Here is a 27009-nt window from a genome sequence, read left to right as displayed (position 1 = left end):
AAGTGAGATATATCTGATACCAACATGGCAGATTTTTGGAGAGATCCTGAGGAGCATTGGAGAACTTGGGTTATTCCAGCAGCTCACTCTGATTGCACTTTGCTTTCCAAATTTCATTCAGTCTTTTATCTTAGCAAGCTTTCTTTGTATCCAGTCTGATCCAGAGCGACACTGTAACACAGACTGGATCCTTCAGGCTGACTCCAACCTGACCACAGATGAGCAGCTGAACCTGACTCTGCCCCGGGAGGAGGATGGGACCTTCAGCAGTGCTGTTCCTGTGTGCTGGTTGAAATCCCTCTGTTAAACCACAAATTGTTTACTTCTGGTTTTGTGTGGATGCAAGGATGATGTATTTTTTGGAGGCCAACCCGAGAAATTAGCATCAACAAAAAGCTAATGTGTTTTTTGATGTTTGATTTTGGATTATTGAAAAAAACTAAAAAGCTCTGTGGCAAACAAACATTTATGATACTTATACATTTTGTTTAGCAAGTCACAAATTAACATGGATCAAATGAACAAGATACAACATTCATTTGGAAGCATTAAAGGTGATTATTTCCCAAAATGTTGAACTATTTCTCCAAATCCTGACCATTAACTTACAGGAGACAAACACAAATACCTACAAAGGCAGGTGAGTGGCGATGAGTGGGGTTTGCAGAGGGAAAAGCCAGGGGCAGGTGATTTGGCACAGGTGGAGAGACACACACACACACACACACACATAGCAAAACCCAACCGTGACAATATGATTTCTTAAATTCTGGTTTTCACAGTTTTTGCGTTAACAGGTCAACCATTTGGTCCATTTAATTACTGACTACAGATGGTGAAACATTTATTTGAACCTGAGCTTATATAAGAAATTCAACCAGAGTTTCACACATCATCTGCAGTGTGAAAATGGTGGATTTTGGAGAGATTCTGAGGACCATCGGAGAGTTTGGCTTCTTCCAGAAGCTCACTCTGATTGCGTTAGCCTTCCCAAATTTCTTTTTACCCATCTTATTTTGCAGTTTTCTTTTTATCCAGTCTGATCCAGAGCGACACTGTAACACAGACTGGATCCTTCAGGCTGACTCCAACCTGACCACAGATGAGCAGCTGAACCTGACTCTGCCCCGGGAGGAGGATGGGACCTTCAGCAGGTGTCAGATGTTTGTCCCTGTGGACTGGGACATCGGGGCCATCAGGGAGTACGGACTCAATGAGACCACAGGGTGCAGGAATGGATGGGTTTACTACAACACCACGTATGATGCCACCATAATCACTGATGTAAGTAATGAGTGTAGAAACTGAAGAAATTACCGTCATAAAATTCCTTCATTAAATGTTTTTTTCTTTGCAGTTTGATCTAGTTTGTGACAAAGCTAACTTTGTGGAAGTGATACAAGCAGTGTTCATGGCCGGTGTTCTTGTTGGTTCTGTTATATTTGGACCTTTTGCTGAATCGTAAGTGTATTTCATGCAGTAAAAAACAACCCCACACACAGCTCCCATTCATAAATATTAATTTTTACAATTTAGAAAGAAGATGCAATTAGTTTCCAACAATAAACTAGATACTAGCAGGGTATCGGCATGTTTTGAATTTAGTTTTCTAACAAAAAGGTCGTAAATGTCTAACCTTTTTGCTTATTACCAACTTGTTTTATTGCTTAACATGGGTAACAAACATAAACAAACAAATACACAGCAAATAATCCCAATCCTGAATTAACTTAGCGTGAGTCATTTGTATTGGTTAATCCATCCATCCATTTTATACTGCTTATCCAGGTCATGTTAATTTAATTAATTGCGTTATTAGGAATTATTGTTGTATACTGCTGGGATGTACTGAATGTCATATTTAGTTCTGACTAGCTTTCCATCATACTTGGCATTTCTAGTGTTGATTCATATTCCTTATGTGTCCATATAAAATATCTATTGTTCACTAAATAAACTATTTAGTTAATTTGTAGATGAGATGAAATTAGGTGCATTGTAGCTATTGCAGTCTTTCTTCCAATTAGCACCATTATTTATTTTTCTTCTGTGCTTTGACCATAAGAGAAGCTGGTCATTTCTTCTAAATTGTATCGTTTTGTTCATGTCTTTCTGTTGCAGATTTGGTCGCAAACGAGCAACTCAAATTACAGCAGTTCTATTGTTCATATTTACTGTAACACTAGCACTATCCCCCAATGTCTACTTATACTTAGCATCCATGTTCATGGTGGGAGTTGCAGGGGGAGGCTATCGAATCAACTGCATTATACTGGGTATGAACTATGTGCAGGTATAATTTTACATCACATGTGACATTGATTTTTATTTTCCAAATCAAACTATCATGGGACTTTAGACAATAAAATGTATTGAAGACACATGCGTAGTAGCAAATTGATGGCAATTATATTATTAGAAATATTGATTAATCAAATGATCTATAGAAGTAAATTATGAGAAGAACAAAATATATTATCATTGACCACCATTTGGTTTGTAGCTGTTACAATGTCAGTTAATGTTCCTATAAGTTGTGTATGGCATTATAGCATCTTTCAAGTTATACTTCTAGCATTTGTTTTTGTTTGTTGAAAACTAAAACAATCCCAGTCAAAACTGGTAACTTAAAAAACTTGTATATCTTCCTGATTGCAGCCACTGAGTGGATCGGGCCATCCAAAAGATCGTGGGGAGCATGTGTGACTCAGTTATTTGATGCAGTTGGACAGTGCGTCGTCGCTGGTCTGATCTATTTCATCAGAGACTGGAGACTGGCTCAACTAATCACTGCATCTCCAATGCTTGTGGTTGTTTTCTACATATGGTGTGCATCAACTATTTTTTATTGCCTTTTATATTTTCATTTGTAAATGATTGACTATTTGAACTGTCACTTTCTCTGTTTCTTTGAGGTTCATTCCAGAGTCAGCCAGATGGTTGTTAAGCAGAGGAAGGACAGAAGAGGCCAAACAGCTGATCGTCAAGGCAGCCGCCATCAACAAACGCACTGTTCCAGACTCTCTTCTAAACAATGTACTGACCCCTCACATTTCCTTTTTTCCCCCCCATTATCCATAGTTTTGGGTAATCATTTATGCTGCTTAAACGTATTTGTTACTGCTTTTTACGAATCGCAGTAAACTATTAATATGTCTTGATATGAAAATAAATTTTAGTTTTACTAAAGACTTTTTGTTACAGATTGCTGTGAAAGAGGTTGGGAACAAAGGAGGCATTAAAGTTATTTTCAGATCACCTGTACTGACTAAATATATCTTCATCATAACATTGGCATGGTGAGTGGAAATTTCCATGAGCTCCACTAACGTCTTAAAAATACACTACTTTAATCTTTAATAAAAAAATGTTTTTAACTTTAATAAAAGTAAGATCACTCTACGTATAGTTATAAACATGGAAATTAGCTCAAGGGACCAAAAATGTTTTTTGTACCAGGCTGTAAACAGCTATAAAGTGGGCAGTTTATCATGGGGGTCTATGAAGATTGACTTTTTACTTTTGGAGCCAGCCCCAAGTGGCCATTTGAGGAACAGCAGGGGCAAACTGTAGCTTAATATGGAAAATGTGCTGATTAAGCAACACATTGGTCATGTTCGGACAGCCAAAATGGTTAGTTGGGAGGTCATTTGATGCTGCGATTGAGACTAAGATGTTAATAATGCTATGTAGGACAAGACTAATGTGTTTCTTCCTGTCTTCAAACTCAGGTTTTCACTGAGCCTTTCCATCTACTACTTGTACTTCAATATGGGAAACCTCGGCTTCAGTATCTTTCTGACACAGTTCTTGTTTGGTGCTATTGAAATACCAAGTCAAACTCTGTGTATGTGGCTGCTGGAGGTTTTTGGCAGAAAGAAAATATTTGTAGCAACACTTCTGACAGGAGGACTCTCTTGCATACTTATCCTGGCTGTTCAAGGTAATCCCCTTTACAATTTTTAAGCAAAATGATAGTTTTTGTCCTGTGTGTCTGTTCTCAACTTTTGTTTTTGTACGTTTCTTTTTTTCAGGATATGCCATTGCCATTATGTCCTTAGCTGTTGTGGCACGTTTTTTCCTGCTCTCCAGTATTGCTACATGTAATGTTTTTGTTCAGGAGCTGTTTCCAACATCTGTTAGGTAGGTGTTCACAGGCTTCATGTGAAACAGCATTTAAGATGTACTAAATGGTGTCCAATGGCCTTAGGTCTTTATTTAGAGCCCCTCTGGCCGTTCCAAAGTTGAGGTTGTGGGTAAATGTGCACCGGTGTGTCTGTCCACAGCTAATCTCGCATTCTGCTGTAGCAAATTTCTTAATATTTAGGGTGCCTACTTATGGCTGTATGCTCAAGGACCTCTCGCAAACAAGCTTTTATTGCCTTTTTACTGCCCTCTGTCTCCTCACTCATTCGGTGTGGCTTTGTAGCACAAAGGCAGTAAAAATACCTGTGCAAAAGCACACTGACTATGATCCTGCGGGCTTAATCATATTCTTCCGGGCGAAAGTACAAAAGTTTGCCGCGCTTCTCGTCGCGGAAAAAAACGCGGAAAAAATATATCAAAACGTGCAGCCTGATTCACTTGAATGGGGTTTTGACGTGAAGAGAGCAAAATAACCACTTAACTTTGGGCCCGCATTGACTAGCCATACTTTAACATAGAAAAATGATTCAAAGTTTAAAACGTTGACAAAACGCTGAACTTTATTGAGCCAAATGGGCATTCTGATAGCTAGCACAGTTTTCATAAAGTCACAGATTAAGTTTCAGGAAAATTTTGGGTCCGTTTCAGATTTTATAATGGGTGTGTATTGCACGGCTCGTTAAGTGCTAGATCACGGTCAGAGTGGAGCGACCATGAAAAGTATTCTGGGAACATATTTTTCCAAAAAGATTGTAAATTTGGTGCTGGTCTCAGTGAAGTGTCTGTGGAATCCAACAGACTTACACATTTGGCTCAAAGAGCCGCAGAGCGACATGAACTCCAACCAACTGCTCCATTCGACTCCATGTTAAATCTGACCACTCATTTCTCAAAGAAAGCAGATGGTACCAGTTTTGTATTTTGCCCTGTAGCTCACATTTTGAACACTACAAACATAAAAACCACATCAGCGCGTTAGTCACTGTATAGTCTTACCCCTCTAGTTCTAAATGACATTTTGCTATTTGATCCAAATGTGTAAATGTCTTCTATTTTTCCACTCTTCCTTCCCCTTTCAGACAAACAGCCACAGCTTTAGGATCCATATCAGGAAGAGTAGGTGGATTACTGGCTCCACTGCTCAACATCTTGGCCATGTACCACTGGGCCATACCCACCACAGTCTTCAGCAGCTTAATGCTCCTCAGTGGAGCTCTCTGCTTCATGCTTCCTGAGACCAGGAGAAAAGAGCTTCCTGAGTCAGCCGATGAGGCCGAGTTCAACAGGTAACTATCGCAAATATGTTCCATCATGACATGTCATTAGACAAATTGATCTCTCACATTTTATCATTTGCTCCCTGATATCACTCATCTCTCCTTTCAGAGACGGGACCTCCACAAACACAGCCAGTTGTTCAACTCCAAAATCAACCAAGATGTAAATGTGTTTAAAACCTAGAATGCATTTACTTCAAACTGCACATGTCATAACTTCACATCATATAAACACACCAAAAGCAGCTGTAAAAGTTATAAAGTGGTGTACACACAAAGGTCTCTTGCCATGTAATTTTGTTTTTATTGCTCTGCTTCATTTGTAAATAACCGAGTTGTAATTAATCTGTTAATAATGAGCTACATTGTTTTTAGTGATTTTTACACTTAACACACGATAATAATCAAATGTTCATAATTTATGCATTAAGAATGTCTATATTCATTTCCCTTATAATTGTAGAAACATACGTATAGCCTTATTAAAAAAAAATATACATCGCTCAAGCTAATTCTTTCGCTCAAGCTAAGACTTGACAAGAAATTAATTGGAAGTTAAAGATATAGTTTATACTTGTTCTTGCCAAGAGTTATATGACAAAATTGAAACCACTTTCCTGTCCGTACGGTGAATATGAAGCCACCACAGCTGCTTAGCTTAACTTAGCACAAAGACTGGAAAGGGGGGAAACAGCCTGCTCTGTCAAAATGTAACAGCACCCTCTAGAGCTCGCAAAAAGTTCTCAGTTAAAAAATGATTAATGTGAAACCAATAAATTGTTCCCATCCCAGACAACGTCTAGCACATAGCCCCCTGGTAAAATCTCCAGTGCTTTTATAATGCGTTAACTATTGAACTTGCGAGGTGCTGGTGGGTGGATTCTGTTACTTTTGGGCAGAGCTAGGCCACCTGTTCACCAGATCAGTTCACATTCTGATGTAGAATATTCACCATTTCGGACTGCATGAGGTTGTGCTGATTACCAGGTTATTTGACAAACACTATGGATGTGCGGCCAGGCACAATGATACACCAGGAAAATCCACTTCAACTGATTTATTGTAGACATGTGCAGGGCAGATGAGGCTGGCACAATCTATGTTGGTTTTCATCTAAACGGAAATACTGTATATACACAAGGTATACCATGCACACATTTATACTTTTTAACAGACTAGAATTAACACAATGTTTATCAGTTTAAATAACTAAAGGTACTGCAATTAATGTACATAGAGAAAGGAAACTTGCATATTTACTCAGACAATGATTGAGTCCAGTAGAGAGCCCAGGGTTTTTTAATAAAATAAAGGGTTGCCCTGGAATTTAATATACGAGATGCTGTCTGGCAATTTAATTTAGTTAAACTTTCAAAACTCCCTCAGTGCTTTAAAGTCGACATTTTATTCCAGATTGATCATCAGTAGGACACAGCATTTCATATCAGAATATGTACAATTTTATTTTCCAGAATTTATAAAGCCATTTTACAGTCTTGACTCTTTATTAACTATTCATTCATGTGGAATCACTTTAAAACAGTTATTCTAAAAATGTCACATCTTTTACTTCTCTTTGAAAAAAAATCACATCTATGTCATAAATTGCATTTATTTTCCAGCTGTAATGTAAAGACACATATTGTATTTACCACACAAAATTGAAATACAATTTATTTTAAAGATTGTGTTTGATACAGATTTATTATTAAAGGCAAAGGTAAATTAAATCAATATTCCTTGTGCTTTTTTTAAAACTAATTTAATGTAAAGTGGTTATCATATCCGTACAGTTAAAACAAATTGCTTTAAAAAAACATCTCTATATATTTTTTTTTTGGGTACTTTCCAACGATGTGTATAACATCATGTAAACTCTTGCTTTTACCCGAGCAAATTATCCATCCAGCTACTGTTTGTGACAGTGCTTTCAGATGTTTGCTCAGTGCTGTTATCAGACACTAAAAGACTGTCCACAAATAAATTGACATCACTTGGCTCAGACACGGGCAGCAGCTGTGGTTCTGATGCAAAGATGTCATCAGCAAAAAGACCAGTCTGAGCTGAAGCAGCGGCAGTAGAAGATGTATCTGAACCAAGCAAATCATTCAGGGAGTTAGAGGTGGCTGGGGTGGATGGCAGCAAAGTAAACACATCACTAACTCCGAAGATGTCATCCGGAAAGTCGGACGGTTGGTTTGAAGAAGCAAAAGCTCCTCCTTGATGAGGCACTTTCACATCAGGTGGCTGAGTGAACAGAGTGCCGTTTGAGCCAAAAATGTCAAAGTCTGCATCCTGCTCTCTTGTCTGGCTGTTTGTGCCGGAAAGACTTGAGGTTTGAGCTTCATCTGGGTTTACGGGTGCTGAAGTCGGGACAATAAGCTGATCTGTCAGGCCGAGCATCACGTCGTTCTCAACCGATATAAGGTGAGAGTCAAGCTGGCGGAAAGTATCGGTGGAAGCAGCTTCGGGCCAAGCTGCGTCAACGAAAGAAGACAAAACTGTATCACTGGGGCTGATTGGATTAGAGGAATCTTGAGGACCTTCATGGTTGAGATCAAGAAGCGCTCCACCGAACAGGTCTCTTCCACTTTTGTCTGACGCATCAAGTACTTCATTTGGCTTTTGAGCAGATTCGTCAGTATTTATCTGAATGGCTAACAGGTCATCGGGGGCTGAACTGACACTGTCCCCAAAAAAATCATCATTAAATGGAACACTTAAAATGTCATCACCACTTCTCTCAGCTACTAACTGATTGATTGACTCCTCCGATGCTTGACTCACTGACTCCACAGTACTCGGGAGATCGTTAGACTTAGCTTTTCCAGGATCAGTTGCAGAAAGGCCTGTAGACTCACTGCTTTGCAAATCAGATTCATGATCATCAGTTTGTTCTGGAGCTGTTTGGTCATCTCCTGTTTCCCTTGTTGAAGTCTTGTGAAGGTTGGATGGCTCTGTGGATTTGCTGAAAGCCCCACTTATGCTACTCTCCATTGTGTTGGGCTCCGCAAGAACAGACTCTCCCTTTACATGCTCTCCAGCCTCTTGATCCTGAGGTGGTACTTGAGACACGTTGCTCTCCTTTTGTAACTCTTTTGTAACGGCCTCCTTTGCCTCTTCTGTCTTTTTGTCATCATCATGTGTTTTGTCATTACTTTCATCTCGCGCAGCTGATTGTGTGACGTCCTCAGCCTTTTCCGAGGATGAGTGAAACAGTCTTCCTAAGAGGCCACCGCTAGGTTTGACATCTTTTGGTCCAGCCTTGTTTGTCTTGTCATTTCCACCTGATGTGAAGAGCTTTGACAAAGGACTCTTTCCTTTGGACCAGGATCCCAGTTTGACTTTTGTCTTTTCAGCCGGTTTTGCAGAGCCCATCAGAGAATTTGTTCTCAAAACAGGCTTCTTCTGACCTCTGACATTTTCCTTGTCATTGGCTGACTCACCCTTTTCAAATTGATTTTTATTCCTCTCAAGACCAGCCTCCTCTCCATGCATATGTTCCGCCGGACTGTGCGGAGTGCTTGGACTTTCTGATTCACAGTGGTTGACGGAGTTTCTTGGAATGACATGCGATACCTCAGATGGCTCTTGGTGTTTCACATCCTCTTGAGGTGAATTAAAGATTTCAGTGAAACTCTGAGTATCAAGTGATTCCTCAACCTTGACTACAAGTCCATTCAGAACTGTTATATCAGTCTGTGGGACCTCTTGACTGCTCTCCACTTCAACAACAGGCTTTCTCTCTTTCAAAGTACTGCTTGTTTCTCCATAGCATTTATATTCAGGGATTTCAAGGTGTGCCTCACTTTCTTGTTGTTCTCTGCTGAACTCAAATGACAATTGATCAATGTTCTTTTGATCACTGCCATCTTCTGTATCCTTGGATTTATTCCCTTTGCTCTGTTCAGTTTGGTCTGAAAGCTGCGCACTGTGCTCTTCACTTTTGGCTTCCGTGGTCAGTTGAGAGGACAGGTCATACTGAGCAACATCAACATTTGGAGCAAATCGTACAGACTTCTTAGCTTTATTCGGATAAGCGTCCAGCCTGTTAGATGTTTGATTGTTTGTTTTTGAAGTGTGTGCCATATTTTTCTCTCCAGATTTCTGTTTTGTGACAGGATTGCCCTTTCCTACGGAGGGCAGAGAAAAGTTAAGTCCTGTCGAGGAGATGCTGTCTTTGGTTGGATCACTCCTGAATTTTGTTTGCTCTGATGGCAACTTCTCCCCTGAGGTATAACCTGTTGTCTTAGATTGCTCGTTGACCCCTGAAATGAAGGAGCTTGACAATGTCTTCCTTTTATCCTTCATTTCTCCACCATGGTTGATCTTTATTTGGTTGTCACTTTTGTGATGCTCTGCAGTCGATGCTCTGCCAATGTCAGATATCTTATTTTTCACATGTGTCCGCTGTGCTGGATAAAACCCAGGACTCTTCTTCTCTGGTGGCCAGCTCATTTTTAGTTTGCCCTTAACATCAGCACCACTGTTGTATACCATTTCTCTTGCAGACACATTTTTAACATACACACCAGCAGAGGACTCTCTGGATCCATCAGACGCGTTTGAATAGCTTTTTGTCATTTTGGGAGTGGACGCAGCGTCTGGCTCATCTATGACTGTATTTTTCTGAAGCCAGCGGTCTTTATGTTGCTTGTGCCCAAATCCTTCATCATAATTTCCTGTTCTTTTAAAAAGCTGTTGGTAGTGAGAAATGCAGTAGAACTCTCCATAAAGAGATGCATAGTTGTGGATGCTGCAATAAAGTAAAACAAAGTATTTTATAATATAAAGATAAAAGTAAAATCAGATTTAATTTATTATACGATTTATTTGTGCTAGATCAGCTGCAGATGATTTCAATGCATTGGAGATTTGCAATAGTATAGAGTAATTTCTAGTTTTTACAGTGTTTTAGCTCATTCATGTTAGAATTTTCATTCAATTCATGTCGTATTCATTTTACAACAATTGATCTCAGTAACTTTATCATACTGTGGAAAATATCTCACCTGAGTTTCTTCTTACAATGTTTACAGCAGAAACAGTTGCTGTGCAGGATAAGTTTATTGGCCACCATTTTTTCCATTGGATAGACAGGTGTCAAACAGGCGGAACACATATCCTTGACTGGTGAATCGAACTATGATGATAAAACAAATTCAGTTTAAGGTATTTTATGTAAAACATTTAAATTAATCTGGCCTGTCATCATTTTATTTCTCCAACATTATTTCTGCATTGGAATGCTTTATTATAGTTTTAAAAAAATATATTTTTGTTCTTTTGTTTTCCAAAAAACAAAAAACGCAGAACAAAGGCTGGGGACTGCTTGCTGCACTGAAGTCCTGTCCTGATTTCACCCAAGCATTGCGAAGTGCTGTAACTCAACAACACACAGATGACCATTTGATAGGTCAGTGTAGCTACTCTCAACCACTGGGCCTGGGCCCACATGTGGGCCTCAGATCAACATCTAGTGGGCCTTAGAGATACTGCCAAAAGGTTAGATCAAATTCAAATACTTTTTGGGTAATTAACAAAGCTAGTTATGTTAGTTATTTTTATTTCTAGTAAACATAGTAATTCAAACAAAGCATAATTTCAATGACCAGTTACGTTTGAATCTCACCACACCAGATGCAGTGACACAAAATAAACTGGTTTTTGAAACAGAAAAGTGATGTGGAAGACAACCATGCGCCAGTTAATGCTCCAAAGCCTGTGGTGAGGAAATACGACCCAGTACATTAAATTTGGATTCACAATGCAAAGCATTGACGGGTGAGAGTGAGCAGAATATATGTTTTGGTCATTACAGCTGACAGAGGCATAACACATATTTAAAGCCAAGTTTATTTTTTTTCTCTCTTTTTGGTCATTTTGTTTTTTTCTCATTTCAGAAGCCCTGGATTAGTCGATAGCTTGTTGGCTGACACCATTCAGTTTCATATGTAAATAAGACAGTTGTGGAATTGTTAGAGGGCATATTATTCTGATTGATCAAGGCAAACTGTTTTCACCTCCCTCCTTTACAAAGCAAATTGCATTTTTACACTTATTTAAACAAATGAGAGATAACATGCTAATAAGTGAGCTTTAAAAGGTGCTGATAGGTGAATTTTGTTATGTTCGGACTGAGCTAGGCTAGCTGTTTCCCCTTGTTTCCAGTCATTGTCTTTAGGTAAGCTAGCTGGCTGCTGGCTTACATTTAGCACACAAATACGAGAGTTGTCTTCTCTTCTAACTCTCCGACAAAAAACAAATAAGTGAATTTCCAAAAGTCTTAAACTGTTTCTTTTGGCAAACTTACCTATTTTGGTTGCTAGAATCATTTAGAGAATATGCATAAGGAGTAAACATTTAGTAGATTCCACGACTGCAAGCTCACCTTCCTGTATTGTAATATCAATGGTTGTTGATATCACTTTCAATATCTAATTCACTTTAGGTTTTAAAAGTTGTGGAAAAATAATGAGAGACCAGTATGAAGAAAAAAAGTCACTTTTTACAATCAAATATTTTAAATTGTTGTTTATTTGACAATTTACACAACAGAACAACTGCATATGTTTAATACAAGAACTTAAGAGTTTAGCATGTGGTTACAGTATAAAATCCAGAAGACAAATAATATTTTCATTAAAATGCAACATTTTAGTGATTGAATAAGATCAATTTTATAACTAACAAAACCTTCTCATAAAAACATATTGTAATAAATACACAAATGAAATAACTGCTTTCCTAAAAGGCAGGTAAATGCACTGCATGTCTTCTTTAGTGCTTTTCCTTTGGTTGGCTAAATGTTACAAACACCGTCCCGTCCTCATTGGTGTGGTTTGACACTTTATCTTCAAAAAGGCGACCAGATCTTCGAATCAATGGCGATGTCATGACTTCGTATCTGGCTGGACTACCGACTACTTCAAACAGTGCTGATGATTTACTGTCAGACTGTTTGGTGACAAATGTTGAAGTCACAGATGAAACAAATACATTGCCAAAGCCATCAGTCTCTTCGTATGTTTCACTGACAGTCTTTGTGCCAACTATTCCAGCGGGTTGCTCTGGAGCCGTTTTCACTTCGATCACGCTAACCTTGCGTTGTGCAGGGCTCTGACCGTTCTTTGGCGGTTCATTAGCAGCAGACTTCTGTCTGAGATCACCATTTGCATCATGGTAATTTTTAGAATTACCCTCTGTTTTTGGTTTAAATGTTGACATGGGTAACTTTGGTTGTTCAAGAGACTTTCTGGCAGCTGAGTGAATGGAGATGAATGATGGAGAAGACTGGGAAGAGGACTGTCTGATGAGTGGCTTGTTGAGGACCTTTCTGTGCACTTCTTGTTTAGAAGGACTTGAATCCAAAACAGTTTCTTTGGTTTGACCCGATTTGGCCTTGCTTGACACAATACTTATTTTCCTGATGTTGTTGGCAGGTTGGAAGTTTTGCTCAGATTTCAAAGATTCATCAAATAGTCCTGACAACCCTGAGATGTCAGCCTCAGATTTCAGATTGGAGACGGAGTACAAAGCCTTTTTAATGGCCTCTTCAATGTCAAGAAGTTTTGCTAATGTTTGTTCCTTCAGATTCATTATTTCCTTGCTTGCCTTTTCCAGATCTTCAAATGCAGTTTCAACTGACGAGATGCTTTCTAGATCATCGTCATGTGTCTCTACTTCAACTTTATTTTCCTCCATTTTACTTTGCTTTGCATCTCCACTTGGTGTAACCATCCAAGCAGGGACAGTCTCATATAACGTCTTGAAGGAGCTAACATCTATACTGCTGTCATCTCCCTCTATGTCTTGCACTTGAGACAGGATTCCTTGGAGTTCCTCTCGTTTCCTCAGATTTTCAAAGATTTCCATGGCTGCTTTCTCATTTCCCTTCATGATCTCCTCCTTGTGGACAGAAAGCCTTTGTCGTCTTTCATCATCTGTCTCCTTTAATTTCTTCTCTCTTAAAACAACTTTATCCTCGAGTTTGGGTGGCTTTTCATTGAGGTCATTTTGCTGTTCATGGCATCTCTTGGTCTTTGATGTTTGCAGTGCGTCATCGGTGTTGAGTTTCTTCTTGGGAGGTGATTTGTGTTGGTGAGCAGTGGTTTTGTTGGTTTGTTTATGGTCACTTACATTTTCATTTAGCACTTTTACCTTCTTGGACAACAAAGGGGCTCTTTTGTCTCCAGTCTCACTTTCCCTTCTTTCAAAGTTCTTTAAAGCAGCCTGCAAGCTCGTGTTCCTTTCATATTGACCATCTTCTGCATAATTCTTCATGCACATTTGTATCTCATCAGCTGCATTGATTTTCTGTATTACATTTCTCTCCATTTCCACTTGCTCCACAGTGCTGTTCGACATCATTCCTTGGCAGTCTAATTTGCTCCCTGTCTGTGTTTTCCTAGTTTCCTGAGCCTTTGAGTCCATTGGTAGACGTTCATTTGTTTGATTTAAGTCTTGCGATGCTTCAATACAGTTTTGGTGGGATGTTTCATGTAGGGTCTCTATACTGATTTTGCCATGTGATATGGTTCTTTGAGGTTTATCTTGAGAGGGCGTAGGAAACGGTTTGCTTTGTTTTGGAGGAATCATTGCGTTTTGCATGTTGTCTTTATTGTGGCAAGTGACTTCGGGAGCAGCTAAAATATTTGGTTGTTCTACAACTACTGATTTTGTCCATTGTGGCTTTGGAGGTAAAGCTGGCTTCTGCTCCTGAGGTTTCTCACTTGTCTTTTGAGGGAGTGGAGGTGGAGTGACACTCACAGAGCTGGATGATTTAGAAATTCCATTTGCTACAGGGTTGGGTGTTGAATTCTGTGTTGTATTGGATGGTTGTCCTTCACAGCTTACTGAAATTGAAGGAGACAACACTGTGTCAGATGGAGGCATAGAGACCACAACACACTGCTTCTGAACAGTCTTGCTCCTTCCTGAACAAGCCTTCCCTGAATTCCTGTATATCATTGCAGCTTTATAGTCTCCTTTGGATACATTTACACTAGACTTCTCAAGAGATTGCAAAGCCAATTGGACATTACCTCTTACAATATCTTCTTTATCTAGGAGCTTCTGCTCTGTTGCTGCACTCTGCAGAGACCTAATAGATGCCTTCACATCTCCTCTGATAACTTCTTCTGTCTCATCTTCTGTTGTCTGACCATTACACTCACAACTTACAAAAGGCAGCAGTGATCCTGGTGCACAATTACTGACTATAACTGCATTTTGTTGACAAGCCTCAAAGGAAACATGGCTTCCCTGATCTTTCTCTGCATCACTGACCTTTGGATAAGTCTTGATTTGCTGGCATCTGGAGGAAGACGAAGATGTAGATTGCATCACTTCGGAAGAGCTTTCTTCTTGTGCTGTCACATTCAGGTTGTATATTTTTCCAGGAACAACGACTTCGCGCTCCACAAGCATGCTTTGCTGCTTGGCCACTTCAAGGGACTTTTTAGCTGCTTTCACATCTCCAGAAATAATGACCTCTTTTTGTGCTTGGTTTCCTTCTATTTCAGGGCCCGACAAGTCCATATCATAGATAGTTCCAGGTTTAATGATCTCCCGTTCCACACACATGCTCTGTTGCTTTGCGCGTTCTAATGACTGCAGTGTTGCCTTGATGTCCCCAGCCACAATTTCCTCTTTTTCCACCACAACAGGTTGCTGCACTGCAAGTTGTTGCTTTGCTGATAAGATATCCCCAGGGATTATTTCTTCCTTTGGAGCGCAGTTCTCAACACAGAGAGAGCACTCTGACGCAAAAACTTTTTTGGTGTTCTTTACATCTCCTGGCAAAACATCAGAAATGGTTCGCTCTACCTGCTCTTTTTGCAAACAGAGACTTCTCTTTGCTTCCTTCACATCTCCATGAACTATTTCAATGTACCCCTCAGCCAGAAGGCTGTGATCAACTTCATCTGCTGTTGTGTCAGTATGAAGACTTTTCAGATAGTTCAAGTCTCCTTTCTCAATGCAACTTTTGTACAGATTCACATTTCCCTTTTCGTTTTCATCCACTCTACATGATGCCGCAGTCTTCTGACTATTGGCAGTTGCCAACAGATTTCCAATCGTAGACTTTATGTCTCCCCTCTCTATAACATGACCCTCGGCTTTGGTTTCAGAATCGCAGGTGAGTGAATATACTGACATCTCTGCTTGCCCCCCCGCAGTCTCTTGCATTATGATTCCTTTTTTGAAATCCTTATCTTGGACAAGCAATTCCTCGATCCTGTGGACAATGTTTTGTATTCTTTGATCCCTCTCGAGGTTGATAATTGTGGCTGATTCGTAGACTGGAAGTTCTACTACTGTGGTATTCATTTTGCCCTTCTCCACTTCTCTAAGAAGACTGACTTGGGGCTTTAGGGTTGGTTTGAGTAAGAGTTGTAACATGATATTCCTGATGTTACCCCCAACAACTTCTTCTTTCTGAATTTGCACACCTTCATTGACTTCCAGCAGATATTTTGCCATCATAACATTCCTACTCTCATTTGCTTCTATAATGATGCCGCTTGAGTGAACGAAAGTCATTTGGTACAGATAGGACAGGGTGTCAGCAACACTGTTGGCAGTGATTTTGTCCAGTGGAGTGGTCTCAAAGAGCCAGGTAGTGCACTTCACATCAGCTTTTGGTATTTCCTCCTCAGAACCTTGCACTGAGGTATCCTCAGGCTCCTTGATTTTGTCAAGTTGCTGTGATTCAAACAGCCAAGTGCAGCGTTTCACATCTCCTTTCTGGCTGTCTTCTCTGTGGACCGTAGTTTTTACCGGACCTTGCTCCTGAGGTTCCCCTTTCAGACTGTCAATGGTTTGATTCTCAAAGAGCCAGGTGGAGGTCCTGACGTCGCCATGCTGGACGTCGGTGACACTAACCATTCGCATGAATTTCTGGCATGACTGCTCAGATTCAAATATCTGTTTATTGAGTTGCACATTACTGCTTCCCAAGTCTTCAATGACCCGGACAGAGGGCTCATCTCGGCTGGTAAGGGAGTCCAAAGGTTGTGTTTCAAACTTCCATCTGGCTGATTTCACATCTCCTTTCTTGACATCTTCCTGGGTTACAGCTCGGATGACGTAAACTTCCTTGTCTGCCTTGATGGCGTCAAGGGGTTTTGTCTCAAACATCCACCTTGCTCCTCTGACATCACCACTCATTACCTCCTCTTTTTTCACAGTTGTAACTTCATGAAACTCTCCCTCTTTATCTCTGATGGCATACAGTGGCAGGGACTCAAACATCATTGTGCTCGACTTTACGTCAACACTGCTCACAGGCTCCTCCACAGAGTCTGACTTCTGTTCAAGGGGCTGGTCCTGGATTTTGTCCAGTGAGGAAGTTTCGAATATAAACTTTTTGTTCTGTACATCGCCACCTTCTTCACCACTGACTCTCTGAATGTTTGCACCCTCAATGTCCTTATTCATCTGGTTCATGGGACAGTTCTCAAACATCCAGGTACATTTATGTACGGAACCTTTTACCAGGTGTTCGTCTTGGTTCTGTTCATCAGATGTCACCATTTCTGATCCTATTTCATCGAGAGAGTGGGATTCAAAAAGTTCTTTGACTCGTGAGACATCTCCAGACTGAAAGTTGACCTGGCTGACACATCTCACATTGTGTTCAGAGTTTGCATCCTTTCTTATTCTATCCAAGGTTTCAGTTTCAAAAACATGTTTGACTGTTTGAACACCAACCTCCGATTTGACAGAATCCTGTATGGTGTTGCATAGCTTCAGATTGTACTCTTCGCCATCTTTGATGGTGTCTAGAGGCTGTGATTCGAAAAGCCAAGTAATGGACTTGACATTGGTATTGTCAATGGCTTCTTTATCATTGATGTTTTCTGATTTGTCATACAAAATGTTCATTGGTTGTGTCTCAAATAACCATTTACAGTTGTTGACATCACCTTTACGATGCTCGTCTTCTACAGAAGCATCCTGCTCCGTCTGGTTGAACTTGGAGTGGATCCCATCTATTGTCTGGGTTTCAAAAAGCCACTTCGCCATCTTGACATCGCCCGTTGTATCCTCCTGTCTGGTGATGCCTTTGATCACCTCAACATTTGCTTTTCTTTCTGCAAGCTCGTCTAAAGGCTTTGTTTCAAACATCCACTTATAGTTTTGGACCTTTCCTTTGATTAATTCTTCTCGGCTGACTGTTGTGACTGTATGGAGGTTTCCAGAGCTGTCCTTTATTGCATATAAAGGAGTTGTCTCAAACATTGCTTTGGTGCCTTTTACGTTTCCTGCTGCAATCGCCTTTTCCACCTCAATCAACTCTTCATCAGACTGAGTGATTTTGCTCAGTGGAATTGTTTCAAAAAGATGTTTGAATCCTTTAACATCGCCCTTTTCAATCTCTTGTTCTTTGAATGAGGTGTTCTTTTGAATCCTGCAGCTCTCAAATATTTGTTTTTTGCCTTTTACTTCTCCTTGTTCATCAGCTGAAAGGGTAACTTTCTTCAAATGACCAACTTCATAGCCATCATTAAGGGTCTCCATGGGTTGAGTTTCAAACAGCCACAGAGAAGTCTTGACATCTCCCGCAATAATTTCTTCCTTTTCCAAAGACTGCTCTGCGGAGTCTCCTTTTAGTGCTGCCAAGGGTTGCATCTCAAAGAGCTTCCTCTTGTTCACAACGTCGGCCTCTCCAGCGCAATCAGCCACCATTCCTTCAAACTTGTCCACTCCGATGACTTCTTGTATTGTGTCAAATGACTGAGTTTCAAACATCCACCTCTTTTGGTCAACTCCTCCTCTGTGAGCCTCTTCCAGAGATATACCCCGGATTATTTTCACCCCATCAGTTCCCTTATTAATCAGATCCAAAGGCTGGGTTTCAAAAAGCCAACGGGCAGTGCTGATGTTGCTGCTGTTGATCTCCTCCCTGCAGATGGATTTAATCTCATGGATATTGCCACTGTTGTCTCTGATGGCACAGCAAGGGTCTGCCTGGAAGAGTTTTAAAGTCTTCTGGACATCTCCTTTCTGCTCCTGAAGCTCAGATCTCAGTTTGAGGAAGCTGTGGTCTTCTATGGAGTTGCAGCGTCCAAAGTCACTCAATGGTTTAGACTCAAAAAGCAGCCGAGCCCCTGTTACATCTCCTGGCTGGATAGGTTCTTTCAGCATTGCTTCAACCAGCTCACCCTCTTCTCTTTTTGATTCATTTAGAGAATCTAAGGGCTGGGTCTCAAACAGCCATGTTGATGTTCTCACATCCCCTCTGACAGAATTCTGTCTTTTAGCAGACATGTGTTGGGTGCTGTCAATGTGCTCAAACATAGAGGAGGTACCCCTGACGTTTCCACCTTTTAACTCCTCATCATCCAGCAGCTTCTTGGTTGCATGAGGATCCCCAATATTGTCCAGAGTCCAGTTCTCAAAGATCCACCTCATGGACTGCACTTCACCTTGATAAGCTGCATCTGCTGCTTGAGTATTTTCTGGCTGCACTGCCTTCATTATCTCATCGTCCACTGCATCATCGAGACTTGCCCTTATGCCTGGGTGGATGTGTTTAAAGAGCCTCTTTAGCTCACTCTTATTCCGTTGCTGGTAAAATGTGGAAAAGGTTTCTTTAGGTGGAGGCAGAGGGAGGCTACTTATTGCTGAAGGCCCTTCATAGTCAACGGGTCTGGGTAGTACGGGAGGAGGTGGGGGGAGAGGCAGGTCATCTTCATCATGAGATGATTGTGAAACTGTGATTTTCCTGCCTGCTTCAGCCATCTTTAAATGAAAGACAGATGGGAGTAATATTGTCAGGTTTCAGTAATCAAAAGCAGCATTAGTTAAGGTGCAAATATTAGAATGGCATGCATTTTAGTAAATAAAGCCATACTTTACCTTTGTTTATGCTCGCTTGATGTTAGCAAACCATCCACTGTCACACCAGGGTTAGCAAAACACTTCATAGCTGTTAGTAAGCAGACATCAAACAGACACCTAGTCTTTACTCCAAATGCACCAAGTTACACTAATTTCTAAATGTCTTCCTTTGGAAATGCAAATCTGCAAAAGGTTATTTTTTGGGGAGGTTTTTCTTTTCGCTGCAAGGGTCCAAGGACAGAGGATATCATATGCCGTACAGATTGTAAAGCCCTCTGAGGCAAATTTGTAATTTGTGATTTGGGGCTATACAAATAAATTAAATTGAATTGCATTAAATCAGCATTAACTTAATGTTTTTGGCCACATGGGGGCAGTGGAAACAAGCTGCATACACAGAAATGACATATTTTCACCATTTGAATGGGAATCTTGTAGGCCAACAGTTGTACATCCAGCAGAGATGGAGCAAAATGATCACTCATTTGAAGTATAATAATCTGATAAATGTAAGTTGAATATTCATTTTCGTTTTATCTCTGTTTTTGGTCTCAACTCCTGAGGGACATATCTTCAGCCAGTCTATGCAGCACTATGTTCTCCAGCTGGTTGCTGATTTTGTCTCTTTGGTGCTGAGCAGGTAGGGTACAGTGTTTATTTTTTCTGGAATCAGCTGCCTGCTGTGGACGAAAACGACACTGATGAGGGCAGCGCGACCTGACCAAAATAGTAAAGTTGTGGTCGCAAAACCAAAACAATGAGTTGAAAGATGCTGAAACGCTCCATAGAGCTGACGGGAACTTCATAGTTGGCTGAGCTATCCGTAGGTTTGTCACCATGAACTGCACCTTTCACATACATGCAGTCATTCGATCCAAATCGATACAGCATAGTATCGCGATATTTCGCGTGGCAATATTGTCTCGATACACGGACGCCAACAATCAATCATTTATTATATAAGCTATTAATATTGCAAATACAAATAAAAGCTTTTTGGTAAAATAGCTTTTTCAGTCCACTAGATGGTGCTGAGTTTTCTTCTGGTGGATTCATTAGGATTGGACTATAGTAGACAATAATACAAACAGTTCAGTTTGTCAGGTGCATGATGCAACATTTACTACAGTTACTGTTTGTCAGTCCGTCTGCTTGAATGACAAACTTATTTTGCTCCAATAAAAATGATTGAAGTGAGATGAACCGAGTAAAAACTTGATCTTACAAGATTAAACAAATGTTGACAAATTCATTTTGTGATTAAATGATAAAATCATTTAACACAATCGGTGTTCATATTGTGTGAATAGTGTAAGAATTGTAGCTCTGTAATTGTTCTGCTTTATTGTTGAAAAAGGCCTTTGACCCAAGATGGATGTGACCACCCTCAGCACTTAAACGTAAAAGTTGTTTTATTTTAAATTATGTGTTATGGAAAGTCAAATACAATACAAAATGTGTCACTGTCCAAATATGGTACTTGCAGACTGTAAGTATCTGGCAGATAGTTTACTTTTATTATTGTCACTCTTAATAATTTAGATTTAATGTGTTCACACATTTTGGTGGAGCCCATTGAAAATTTCCAATTTTCTAGTGTTAAGGAAATCTACAATACGAATGGTGGTCAGCTCTGGATGATATACATTACTGTGAAATACAGTATGAAATACATTACTAGTCATTGTATGTTGATTGTAATGCCGAGGCCATGGGAAAAGAATATGGTGCTGAACATAGAGCAGTTAAGTTGTTGTTAAGGTATTTTATCTTACTGTAAATGTCATTAAATGGTGCTGTTATGTTGCTTCTTGACTTCTTGAATGTATGTCAAAGGTTAACTATGTCGTTGGTCAAACAAGCAAAATAACCGTCAGTTACAAAGCAAACGTATTAATAACAGAACCTACACACTGCAGTAAAGGATGCTAAATGAACTATACAGTACCTTACTGTTTTTAGCTCTCGTTCCTGGAGTACTGACGAATTCCTGTAGAACAGAAAAATAAAGTGTGGTTTAGATCAGTTTGTATCATGAGTACGTTACATTATTTTCTGTAAAAGCATATATTATTACTGTGCTGCACGTGTGCTATACATGTATATGCAAGTATGCAATAGCTTTCTTGTAAATGTTGAGTCGCTCCCATTGAGAAAGAGCATTGTGGTTATAATCTATTGAAGCCCTTGACCTCAGTGTGTAGGGAGGAATGAGAGGCATTTTAGGAACTCACTGGCTGTGTTGCGCCTCCTGTGGAGTCGATAGCTGCTGCTCTTGACAGATAGAAGGCTGATCTGTCTCTCACCGAGGAGGAAGTAGATATCTTGTCTCTGCTTTGTCTTGTTGGCGTGCCCCCCTTAGTCAGTGATGGACTAGATTTGTCATCTGGAATAGAAAAGACAAAATAAATCTAATAAATATACCTAAAATATCTACATTTTTTATAATTTGCTCAGTAACAGTAAAGTAAAAGAACCTTTTGATGCTGTATCTTTTGCTAGATTAGATTTGTTGACACACACTTGTAGAAATAGGACTCCTTTTCAGTGTCCCGAAATAAGTGTGGAGTGTGACCAGTGCGAGCAACAAGTTAATGATAACACTGTGTGTATATTTTTAGTGACGGAGGAATCTTTCTTATCGCTGTTGCAGCTCCCTCTTAACTTGTGGAAACTATTCCATCCACAAGGCCGACGGTATCTGGCATCCTAACAGGGATTCTGAGTCGCTTGTGGGACTTAATTATTCAAATGAACAAACATTATGATTTATTGTGCTTAAGGCAAACATTGTAACAAACAAGTGAGTTTACAAAGGCTTTGATCCCAGTAGCTGACAGGACAAACAGGCCCACACAGCCTGCCTGCTGCTGCTGTGGGACCATCACCAAACTGCATGCCATAGACTGACCATGACACCTAAGGAAAAAAAAGAAACAGCAACTGCTAGCTCAGCTGGAGTGACACAGATTGTCTGCACATTGCACAGGAATGCGCCTGCCTGACCCCGTAAAAAAATGTGGAAATGATCTCAGCTTGGTGTGCGTTAGATCACCTGGTTGGTTTACTCTGCAATTATACAGTTCTTTAATTGATTTAAAAAAAGTCAATTTCCTCAATACGCCTCACAGTTTGAGTAAAGTTCATGGTAGATGTGTCAAATTCAGAACGCATTTCAACAACAACAACAACAGCACTGTGAACAATACGACCAAAGGTCGACAGCCCAGAGTGCTGCACAGGCCATCCGGCTGGCCAGATTTGAACACACCTCCCCTTTTCACACACTAAGCCCTCGCAGGACAAAAGGATGGACCAGCAAGCTGGCGCCTCTCACGAGTCCGGACTTAAACTATTTTCATAGATGGGTGAGCAGACTGAATGAGACAACTGCGTGCCATGCGTGTCCTGTGGAAGTCCTCACCCACTCAACTGAGCGGTCAACTTCATCACTTATCACCATACACACGTATATATAGCGGGGGAAATACGGATGTGTAAAATCCAGTAGTTACCAAATCAAAAGTGACTCAAAGCTTCATTGGCCTTTGATACCTTCCCTCAGTGATTCCCACCCTTTGACAGCGATTTCTGCTGACGTCTCTCTGATCTGGGTTCATTCTCCAGGAATGAAGAGGAGCTATTAGCGGCACAGTAATGTGGGGGCGTTTTGGGCCGCTGGCAGCTGTACAAATGATGGTGAAATGCAGTTGGTATTTGTTCTTCACCACCACCACCTTCACCACCGTCAGCTGTTGGCGATTGCCGCCACATTCACAGACTGTAATGAAAACCAGCATGCCAAAAGGCCCCGAAGAGCACATCGCACCAGTATTACACCAGTCAATAAAAGCTAGGTCTGATTTTCCTTATTGCTTTAAAGGCAGATATGCTGCTTCTCATTCCACAGTTCATCATGACTCTCGTGATGATAGAAGGACGGAGAGATAATGATTGAGTGATCCTGTTGTCTGACCTCCCATTCCAGACATTTCTATGAATAAAGGGCTGAAAACTGATGGCCACTTAAGACTTAATGATGATGCCAGCAATGTAGTCACACTCCAATTTGGGACCTTGTTTAGCTCTGGTATCACTCATAAAGAAAAAGCCATAAATATGAAGGAAATGGAAAGCATTTAGATCATCATAGTTTCTTTTTGTTTCTTTGTTCAAAATCAGAAATTGAAAAAAAAAAATCTAAGCTTTTAATCCGTAATCTTTAAATGAATCGCAGGAAAGTATTGGTTTCTCAGTGACTTAACATCGACAAATAAAATTTAATATTTTGAATATTGTTATACTGAAATAAACTGAAAGAGCATCCACTAAACTCCATGTTCATTTGCTTATCTTACATATCAATCACGTCAGACAGATTCATGAAACAGAACAAAGCAGCTTATACTCAGTCGTTATTTTACAGTATATTTTAAACCGGCTACGCATTCGCCTCAGTTTCCTCCAATTAAAACTCATGATACTCACTAAAATACCATCCAGCGTCGTTCTCTGTCCCTTCCCTGTATATGTCCGCTGTGCTGGATAACTTAAGGCCCCTGTGATGTGCGATACAGCCCGTCTCCTCTCTCCGTGCTTCTCGGTTCACTGTGACTGAACTCTTTCTAGTCCTGTGGCCTCGGTGACAGCTGATTTTTATCAGATCCCACTGCCCTAGTGGAAGACTCTGGCTATTTTGGGAGGGTGGGCTGGCGGCTGCTGCTACTCGGCTGAGTCAATCACCCCTGTTAGTCACTGAGAGACTGAGGCACCCCTCCACCTCCCATTCCCAGAGCTATATTGTCACCCACTATAACGGGCACTGGGGGGACCTGCAGTATGTGTGTGAGCGGGTGTTTGGTGGGCAACATATTTAAAAAAAAATACATACTTAAGGTATTTTGGTAAAGTGGTAGACGGATAATGCTACAAAGGAGACTATTTCATATTAGTATTGTCACATTATGTTCTGCTACATAATGCTGGTAGACCATAAGATGATTATCTAGTGGTTGGCCAATTTATAGCTGAAGTTTTTTTTACATATTTACACCGGTGTTAAGGAAAATACATTATGATTTATGTCAGTCATCCTCTGTCGACTCACATTCCTCTCTGTCTTTTTCACACCGCATACATCTCAGGGTCAAAGTGTCAAGCACGATATGCTGGCTTGGTATCAGTTCCAGGACACAGAGGCACATGGCTCAGAGGGCCACGGTCTGCGTCATGGTCCGAGCCATCAGCAACAGCCTCACTCCTATCTTAAGCATGTAAGCCAAACGCATAGTTATGCATTTACACCGCAAGATCCTTTCTTTATTTAGGTTTCCCTGCAACTCACAGGGCCAAAGAACACAGAGGTCAGTGTTTACCCATGTCAGGATGTGCACGCTGACACTTTAAATACCCGAGGCATTTTTCCTCTGGTAACTTAATCTAGATTAATATGAGATACTTGATCTGTGGGGATGCTCAAGCACTGTTTTTGGCACAGACGGATAAATGTCTCAGTCTACATACATATTTCAAAGACCCAGCAAGAACACTGACTTCCTCAAAGGTCAGAGATGGTGGTCTTAGTTTTCCAAAAGGTTTCAATAGTCCTTTAGAGTGATTGTGAACCGTGGTACCAAAATACAACAGTGATCTAATGCCTTTGGGGTGGGGGCCCGGGCACCAAACCCCATCTGCCCTATCAAATCTCAGTGACTATAAACATGACAACAAGCACCACTGCTCACCTTGTGAGTATCTGGATGCTGTGGCTGAAGACTCTGGGAGTCCATTCATGGCCTTTCTGCCTTCCACCTGGGCGGCTCTCTGTGGATAAACAACATATAGTGTGGTGAAGACAGTTACAACACACTGTTTTTGTGTTGTTTATTAATAGTTTGACATTTAGAGATATACTTTTATTCGCTCTCTTTCCAAGAGTTGGATGAGAACATTGATACTCATTACATATGTCCAAGGTTTTTCAAAATCTGACAGCCAGTACCCTTAAACTAAAGCACCCAACTCTCCAAAAAAACACAAATAGTTTATTGTACATTTCATTTTTATACAGGTTAAATTAATGAGATAGATCATAATATTTAGTGAGCTTTACAGGTGCTGAAAGGTTGGTTTTGTTACATTTTGACAGTGCCATCCTACATTTCCCCCTGCCTTATGCTAAGCTAAGCTAACCGCCTTCAGGCTCAAGCTTCATATTTAGTGAACAGACATGAGAGTGGCATCTGTTGTCACATTTCACTCATAGCAAGAGAGTGATTTCCCAAATGTATTCCTTTAAAAACATGTGCGATGCCAGATTGGCCACAGCTTCCATGGGAGCTTGTGTTTCTGTCCTGAGGTGAAGGTGTTGTGTTAAATGTCTGGTTGTTTACTTTCAATGTCTGCATCTATGAGCTAAATGAACTGTTAACTGGACTCTAGGGTACAAAGAATCAAGGACGGCATCACTGAGCACAGTCAATGTAGTGAAATCTGCTCTAAAAATGATACATGTTCTAAACTCTCACACCTGAATGGTTGTTTCCTTGTGACTTCTCCAATCCAGCAGAGGGCAGTCTCTCACTGTGTTACTGCCAGTAGCAGAGGCTGAGTTCATCCGAGGGCTGCTGTTGAAGCCTTGCTGCAGGGTGGCCTTGGACTCAAACAGGGCACACAGAGCTCTGGTGCCTGATGACTCCCTCTGAGGGAGGAAGTCCATGGAGCAACTCCTGGACAAATTGGAGCTTCCTCCGGATTCCCAGATGGCCACGTTCTCGCCGCCCTCCAGCTGCCTCCATCGATCGTCCACACAGCTTTCTGACACCTGAAAGCAGCAATTCAATTTTATGCGTGTGTTTTTGGGCAGTGTTGTTGTTGTTGTATTGGTTGTCACATTTTATTACTCATGATGAAAATAAAAAGATGTATTACCGGAAGTTTATGCTCCTGTTTTTCGATACCCCTCAGGTCAGCACAGCTTTGGTAACTGTTTGGCAAAAAGGAATTGACAAATTTATAAACAATTATTTTTATTTGTATCCAAGAATTAGCTGCAAATTCGTGAGCAGCAAAAGTGAATGAAACTGTCTACGCGCCCTTGAGCAATGCTCAATTTTCATTTTCTTATTGGCTACCAGAAGAAGAATATACTGGGAAGCTACCAATGTCTTTGGTTTAATGCTGTATGTGCACATACAGTATATTGTGCAGAACTTACTGTTCTACCAGCTGAGACACAGACTTCCTGTCCCAGCGGGTGGGAGCTGGCATGACCCACGACCTCTCCTGAAACCCAGAAAGACTCCTCAGGGACTGGGTCCTCCTGAGGCCAAATGTCTCCATCGCAGTCCCTCTAACAGCAGCTAAAATAAGCAAATGTTACAATACTATTGAATAACCTTAAATCGCCTCATTATTGTGTGTTAATTCACTGAAAGTACATGACTTGTAAATGCTAAATCACATGCTTAGAGGAGCTTATTGTCAGTTAGAGTAAACAGATTCTGACTAGAAGTACAGCTGAGGTTTGACTTCCTTTTAATTATTATACAACAGATTGTCACACTGACAGTCATATGACTCTGTTAATGTTTATGAACTCCTGCACTCAGACAGCAAACCACAATGTGCTCCTCTGTATACCTGTCTTATTGTACAATCATCAGGATTATATTGTAGCTCAAGTGCCATACTCTCAAAATATCAAAATTTTGAACAAAGAAATCTATGTTCAAATGTA

At 40.5% G+C, this 27009-nt stretch overlaps 2 protein-coding genes across 2 annotated transcripts; one reads left to right on the top strand and one right to left on the bottom strand.

Annotated features, from left to right (window-relative positions):
• Positions 1-838: 838 nt before the first annotated feature.
• On the top strand, positions 839-8024 carry LOC142956074 (solute carrier family 22 member 13-like). The gene is made up of 10 exons (XM_076097379.1): positions 839-1284; positions 1358-1461; positions 2122-2276; positions 2659-2827; positions 2916-3036; positions 3205-3299; positions 3732-3943; positions 4035-4143; positions 5226-5432; positions 7793-8024. Exons 1-10 carry the CDS (start codon positions 910-912, stop codon positions 8022-8024), a joined length of 1779 nt encoding a protein of 592 aa, XP_075953494.1. The 5' UTR covers positions 839-909.
• A 4033-nt stretch (positions 8025-12057) lies between these two features.
• xirp1 (xin actin binding repeat containing 1) lies at positions 12058-26612 on the bottom strand. Its single transcript, XM_076098707.1, has 7 exons — positions 26488-26612; positions 26202-26256; positions 25801-26094; positions 25016-25094; positions 21506-21657; positions 21220-21261; positions 12058-19172 (listed from the first exon to the last, which is right to left on the bottom strand). Exons 1-7 carry the CDS (start codon positions 26610-26612, stop codon positions 12204-12206), a joined length of 7716 nt encoding a protein of 2571 aa, XP_075954822.1. The 3' UTR covers positions 12058-12203.
• Positions 26613-27009: the final 397 nt, after the last annotated feature.

The sequence above is a fragment of the Anarhichas minor genome, unplaced genomic scaffold (genome assembly GCF_050575085.1).
Source record: "Anarhichas minor isolate MPS153535 unplaced genomic scaffold, ASM5057508v1 ptg000024l, whole genome shotgun sequence".
Lineage (NCBI taxonomy): Eukaryota > Metazoa > Chordata > Actinopteri > Perciformes > Anarhichadidae > Anarhichas > Anarhichas minor.
The sequence above is the reverse complement of the archived record's forward strand: the minus strand, read 5'-3'. Positions and strand labels throughout refer to the sequence as shown.

Excerpts from the sequence above, each read along its gene's own strand:
- LOC142956074 (XM_076097379.1), top strand. The coding sequence starts at position 910 with ATGGTGGATTTTGGAGAGATTCTGAGGACCATCGGAGAGTTTGGCTTC. Across the intron at positions 2,828-2,915 it reads GTGGTTGTTTTCTACATATG|GTTCATTCCAGAGTCAGCCA; the intron begins GTGTGCATCAAC and ends TGTTTCTTTGAG. Across the intron at positions 3,300-3,731 it reads TTCATCATAACATTGGCATG|GTTTTCACTGAGCCTTTCCA; the intron begins GTGAGTGGAAAT and ends CTTCAAACTCAG.
- xirp1 (XM_076098707.1), bottom strand. The coding sequence starts at position 26,612 with ATGGAGACATTTGGCCTCAGGAGGACCCAGTCCCTGAGGAGTCTTTCT. Across the intron at positions 26,257-26,487 it reads GTGTCTCAGCTGGTAGAACA|TTACCAAAGCTGTGCTGACC; the intron begins GTAAGTTCTGCA and ends TTTGCCAAACAG. Across the intron at positions 21,262-21,505 it reads CAGGAGGCGCAACACAGCCA|GAATTCGTCAGTACTCCAGG; the intron begins GTGAGTTCCTAA and ends TCTGTTCTACAG.